This window comes from Nymphaea colorata, chromosome 1 (assembly GCF_008831285.2).
Source record: "Nymphaea colorata isolate Beijing-Zhang1983 chromosome 1, ASM883128v2, whole genome shotgun sequence".
NCBI classification, from domain to species: domain Eukaryota; kingdom Viridiplantae; phylum Streptophyta; class Magnoliopsida; order Nymphaeales; family Nymphaeaceae; genus Nymphaea; species Nymphaea colorata.
Genome location: NC_045138.2, coordinates 20,453,226 through 20,459,227, shown reverse-complemented (window position 1 = coordinate 20,459,227; position 6,002 = coordinate 20,453,226). Strand labels below are relative to the sequence as shown.

Below are 6,002 nucleotides of genomic sequence, written 5' to 3'. Positions count from 1 at the left end.
TTGCCATTAGATGCTATATTGAAGTTTACACTTATAAATAATGTCCAATGGTAAAAAGGTATATACATAAGCTATTGCTTGATTTTGTCCTTAAAAACTATATAGAAAGGCTATTTCTGTTTTTTGAACTTAATCTCCACCATCTAGGGTATGAAGTATAAAGAGATTATCTTTAAGTTTCACAAAAAATGTTTTATTAAAGGGCTCCTTTCTTATTGTAAATGAAGAAAAACTGGTTGGCTTTGGATGTCAGATATAAATACTTGGAAACAAGATCCTCCTTAGTCAACTATTAGGGTAATAAAAATTTCTTACAGGATCCAAATATCCAACTAAATGGGTTCAGGTCAACTAAGTATCCAAGAAAAAAACCATACTATCCATAACACACAAATAGAGGAGAAAGCTACTGACTGTGGTTGCAAAGCATAATTTTATCTACTGTGGCTGTAAAGCTAAAAAATTTTACAGATCTTCCACCTAGCATTCTGTGGAACTATTTGGCATCCATTTTGTTAGTGCACCAATTTCTTTTGCAGAAACGAGAAATTATCAAAATTCGTTTTCCGCAGACATATCTCATCTGCAACCAAGAGCCAAAGTTCTTAGTGAAGATCATCAATACTACTGATGCCAAATGTACCTGCGTGGTTACATCTGAAATCACCAACCAACATTAATTTTCTAATCTCCTCTGTCAAAACTGCTATTACTCTGTAAATATCTACAGTGAAAGGATGTGTCTGATCGCCCGACACGAATACATGAAGATGCTGAGCAATCTGAATCCAACTCTGTCCTGCTTCTTTCTGAACTCTTAGTTCATGCAGCTCCCTGCGTATTCTAGCTGCCTCATGCCACCTTGCTTTACCAGAGTAGATGTTAGAAAGCAGTACATACAGAGACGCGTCCTCCTCGTTCTCACCATCTTTGTCTCTAGATTCAATAGCTCGGCGACCTACTCGCTCTCCAACCACGGAATTCCCATGCACCATGCACGCAGACAGCAGCACACGCCACACTGCGCTGTCCGGAGGAAAGGGCATTATTAGAGCCAATTCCTCTGCTTCCTCTATCAAACCTGCTCTGCAGAGCACAGAAATGACACAGGTGTAATGGCCGACACAGGGAGGCAGCCCAAATTCTGTGCTCATTGATGTTAAAAGGTTTCGAGCCTCATCAACCATCCCAGCATTGGAGCAGGCGGTGAGGATGGCGAGGAACGTTACATCATCTGGTAATACACCCTGGCTTCGAAGTTCTGCAAACAATTTGAGTGCAGCGTCAACATTGCCCTGCTGAGCATAAGCCATGATAATGGCATTCCAAGAGACCAGATTGGGGGCTGCAAGAGAGTGAAAAGCAGCCTGAGCGTCATTTATAACCCCACATTTCCCATACATGTCGACTAGAGCGCTCCCCACAAAGACATTGGTCTCAAGTCCAATAGCCACAGCATAAGCGTGGATAATCCTTCCCTGGTCATAAGCTGCAGCATCTGCAGAAGCACAAAGCGCACCAGAGAGGCTGAACATATTGGCCTTCGCATCTGAAGCACGCATGAGTCCGAAAAGCTGAAGAGCATCCCAAGGACGTCCATTTTGCGAGCAGCAACAGATAATTCCTCCCCAAGAAACTTCATCTCTCTCAGGCATTCCATCAAACACTCGAAGCCCATCATCAACTCTGCCGCACTTGCCATACATATCCATAACCGAGCTACTCACGAATTTTTGCTGATCCAAACCGAGCTTAACTGCATGGGCATGGATTTGCAGACCGGGTTTCGCAGCCGATATTGCTGCACATGCATGGAAAATTGCAGAAAAAGTATGTTGGTTAGGGAGGGTGGAATGGCGGAGCATGGAGACGAAGAGATCCAGGGCGCGGAGGGGAAGGTAGGCATGGGCATATCCGCTGATCAGAGAGGTCCAAGAGACGACATCCGGGTCACGAATTTCGTCGAACACTTTGTTGGCACAACGAAGGGTGGCAGGCGACCTTGTGTATAAACAAATAAGGTTGTTAGACAGGAAAGGATCGAACTGGAATCCTCCTTTTATGATTTGCGTATGTAGTTTCTCGCCAGAGGTGAGGCTCCTGGAGAGGACGGCCTGCCGGAGAAGGTTAGACAAGTAAGATGCGTCCACCATCTTTCATGGTTGATCATCAGGAGGGAATACTCCACATATAGATTCATGCAGTTGAAGCTCACACAGCATAATATCAAGTACAAGATAAATCCACAAAACTCAACAGCAGATCAAACACTTGCAAGCTGCTGGTCACCATACTCCCGACCAAGATCTGATACAGAAAAGCTTGAACGGGGAGCTCTTCAGATTATTCAAAGCTTTGTGACGGTGATAACTGCTCCCACTTTGTCATTCGCAAACCTTTTGATCTTCTAGTGACACAGGACAAGCGATTTGATCTGCTTAAGGGTCAGATGTTTGACGTTCGCAAACTTTTTTACAAAATGTTCAAGCTTCCATGTTTTTTGTTTTTCTGAAATTTTTCAGTTCTTCTCTATCATTCGGCTTTCCGTTTCAATTTAGAAAACGATTTTGACAACATGGCTATTGATGATAAAATCTAGTGATTCCATTATGTTGGTCATATATACAAATCAAACTCATTGCGTTTCTTTTTGCGATGAATTGACTGCAATTGGACGTGCAGGTTATCATGTTGCGACGAGGTGATTTCCTTCCTTCTATGATCTATGTGCATTTTGTTATTTTACTTTTCCTTCGCTTGCAAATTTATGGCAGACTTGTGCTTTACTCTCACCTCAGCAACTATTCATTTAGATCATGAGGGAAGCTGAAATGCAGTTTGTGCGTTACATGCATTTTAACATTGTCCTCTTTTATGTTTTCTATACAGAGGGACGACTACTAGCTCTGGGAAATACAGGCTATGCTAATGCCAATATTTGTTTCATCTAGGGGAAACCAATAACTGTCTTAATTAATCGAAATCTCTTACTAGAAATAACATGATTTTCTATTTTTGTGTATGCAATTAATATGAGATGAGATAAAATGTTGCAAATTCATGAAAAAAACTATAACACGATGTTTTATGAATCTACTCCATTTCTTGTGGTACATTTATGGGATAATCACAATGTGTTACTGATGTCAAATGATCTTTTAGATATTAAGTTGCTATTGGAGACACCTATGTGATATTCTTGCTGTAATAACCCAATCCATTTCTAGGATTGGGCCCTGATTCAGTGGATCCCAACTCGCTCCCTAACAGTTTCGGTTTCAACTTAAAAAAGGTTAGGAACCAAGACAATCATATATTTAATAACCAATTTTATAAGCCCTTGAAGATCTCTCACAATCTTCAACACCAGACTAAATTTTACACGGGCCTTGGTTCGGCGGATCCCAACCTGTTCCCTGACAGTTTAGGCTCCAATTCTTTATAAACTTTTGAAAATCCCTCACAATTTTCAATACAAAACTAAATTTTTGGGATATTACATTTGCCTATTTACTTCGATGGATAATTTGATAGATTCTTGTCACATCTATGCCCATTGAGCTTAATATTAGTTATTCTAGAATGTTTTGATAATTGTGGCCTATTCAAAAATTACTTTGTTAGTGTTTCAAATTTCAAATTCTTTTGTCTATTTACATTCATTTCCATGTATTGTAGCTTCTTGGAAAACACTGAGGCTCTTACACAAGATTCTATGTACTTGCATGCATTTGTGTTGGAAACTATGCAAATGGGGTACAGATTTTGGTTAATTTACATCTCGAGAATGGGCAGCCACATGGCCCCCCCCAAAAACCAGGTGGGCATTGAAATACTTGATTGGGCTGCAAACATTTTTCAATGGATAGGGATGTCACTGTATCCAACTTGGATTGGACATCCCACTGATTTTTTAAATCGGATATAAAAAAAAAGTTTAATATTTAATTAAGAAATTATATCAAATTCAAATTTAAAAAGTGACACAAAATCAGTCTTCCATATACATAAATATCTCATCAGATTTAGATTCGAATCATGTTTAGTTTTAAACAAATAACCTATATCCAACGACCTTACATTTTGTAAACCAGCCAGATTCATTTCAAAATTCAGATTCTGATAATTCAGATGTGAATGTAAAAAACAGATTCAGATTGTGAAATCAAATTTTGGATTTGGATTCAGATATGACTTTTTTGTTCAAATCACATGTGAATATCCCAAAGGAATATGGTCAGTAACTGTTACAGCACCCACTTCTTGAAGAGGTAAATAGCATGATCAGTTGTGGTTCCATTTCAAAGAGATCTGTCACACAGTTTATATTTGACAGTTAATACCATATAGTTATGATTTCATCTGGCAAAACTTGATGTCCATATGGGAAATGTTTAGATTGAATACATAAATGAACATTGTGAAGATACTTTTTGTTTTGAACTACTCGACAGAAGAGTAGAGAAACTGAGAGAGAGGTACCTATGACAGGGCCGACGCTTTGTTTTTAGGTTGCATTTGTTTCACCACAGATCTAAGATCCGCAATGGTATGAGATTCCAAATCCATGGATTCAAGATCAGACCTCCTCCCTTCCAATCTCACCTTAAACCTATGGTTTTTAACATATAGCATGGATTTGAAATCTATGCTACCGAGATCCTCAGTTTAAACAATTGAATATCTTCCAAAACACACATTTTTATGCAAGATCTAAAGCTGTCAAACACAACCTAAGGGAATTGTCAAGTTGCAGATCCAAGGGTTTGGCTCTCCTTAAATCTATGGTTGTACCACATTGGAAATTGGAGAGCCATCCATGGATTTACATGGTGACTATGGATCTCAAGTCAAAGGGAGTAGGTGGGTCTTGACTGGGACCTGTGGACTTTAAATTACATGGATTACAACAAATTCATGATACGTTCCATGCATCCAAATAACAAATTTCATATCCTTGGTAAAAGTCAAGGATATGAAATCTTGGGATATAAAATTCCAAGATCATAAATCACTTTGTGGTTTTGTGGTCAATTGTCCAAGGTAGTGTTCAAAGAACAAGAGTCCAAGGTCAATTCCGATCCAATGCATCCATTTCATCCTTCATTGCCAGAAGCAGCTTCTGAGTCATGAGCTCAAGAGGAACAATAAAGTTGTGTTTGTTTCACCGCATATCTAAGATCCGCACATTTGAGGTTGGACCCTCCCTCCATCCACCCTAGTCCGACTTTGAATCTATCGTTTTTAACATATAATCTGAATTGGACTTTTATTTTCACATCTGAATCTGAACCCAACATTTAGATATACAACCAAATTTGAGGCACATCAAAATGAATATTGCTTAGTTGCTTAGTAAACCAAATTAAATCCAAATCAAAGTTCGATCAGATATTTACTTTAAAAAATGAATCTAAATTCCAATCGAAAATAGACAGGATATCATTTCTTAAATCCGAATGTGACTTGATTTCTTAATCGAATGTCCAATTTTTTCTACATTTTAACTTTTTTAAACTTTTCGTCGCATATCCGATTTTGAAGCGCCTGCTTTGCTAAAATTTCTTTTCGGATCGCATGTTAAGTTTGCTATTTTTTTTTTTTCTTTTGCAGATCTGACTCTAATTTGATAAAGAGCTAAGATTAATTGGCTAACAGGCTGGCCCTAGGAATCGGGACATTTGAGCGAAGGAATTTAAGAGATCGATCGAGATGCGTGCTGAAATTCAGGGCGATCTTATGCACTTCAAAAACCAACGTTTTTTTTGTATTCCTTTCGGCAAATTTCAACTGTACGGACACAAGGATCGTGTTGGGCACGTTGCCAGATCAGTTTTTCGTGATATCGACGCATGAATAAAAAGTTTACGACTCAAATTTTGAGAGCCTCGAGGTCGTCGGATTCAAAGCCAAGCGATGAATGGATCAAGATTTCCAAGCAATGAATCTCGCAAGTTTCTTGAATCTAGCGGATCACGTTCCCTTGGTCAGAGTTTTTTGAG

At 38.9% G+C, this 6,002-nt stretch overlaps 1 protein-coding gene across 1 annotated transcript; it reads right to left on the bottom strand.

The window, feature by feature from the left end:
- Positions 1 to 605: 605 nt before the first annotated feature.
- On the bottom strand, positions 606 to 2,153 carry LOC116267662 (putative pentatricopeptide repeat-containing protein At3g47840). The gene has a single exon (XM_031649532.2). It carries the CDS (start codon positions 2,151 to 2,153, stop codon positions 606 to 608), a length of 1,548 nt encoding a protein of 515 aa, XP_031505392.1.
- Between the last annotated feature and the right edge of the window lie 3,849 nt (positions 2,154 to 6,002).

Bases quoted from the DNA above. Each gene is read 5' to 3' on its own strand.
- LOC116267662 (XM_031649532.2), bottom strand. From the start codon at position 2,153: ATGGTGGACGCATCTTACTTGTCTAACCTTCTCCGGCAGGCCGTCCTC.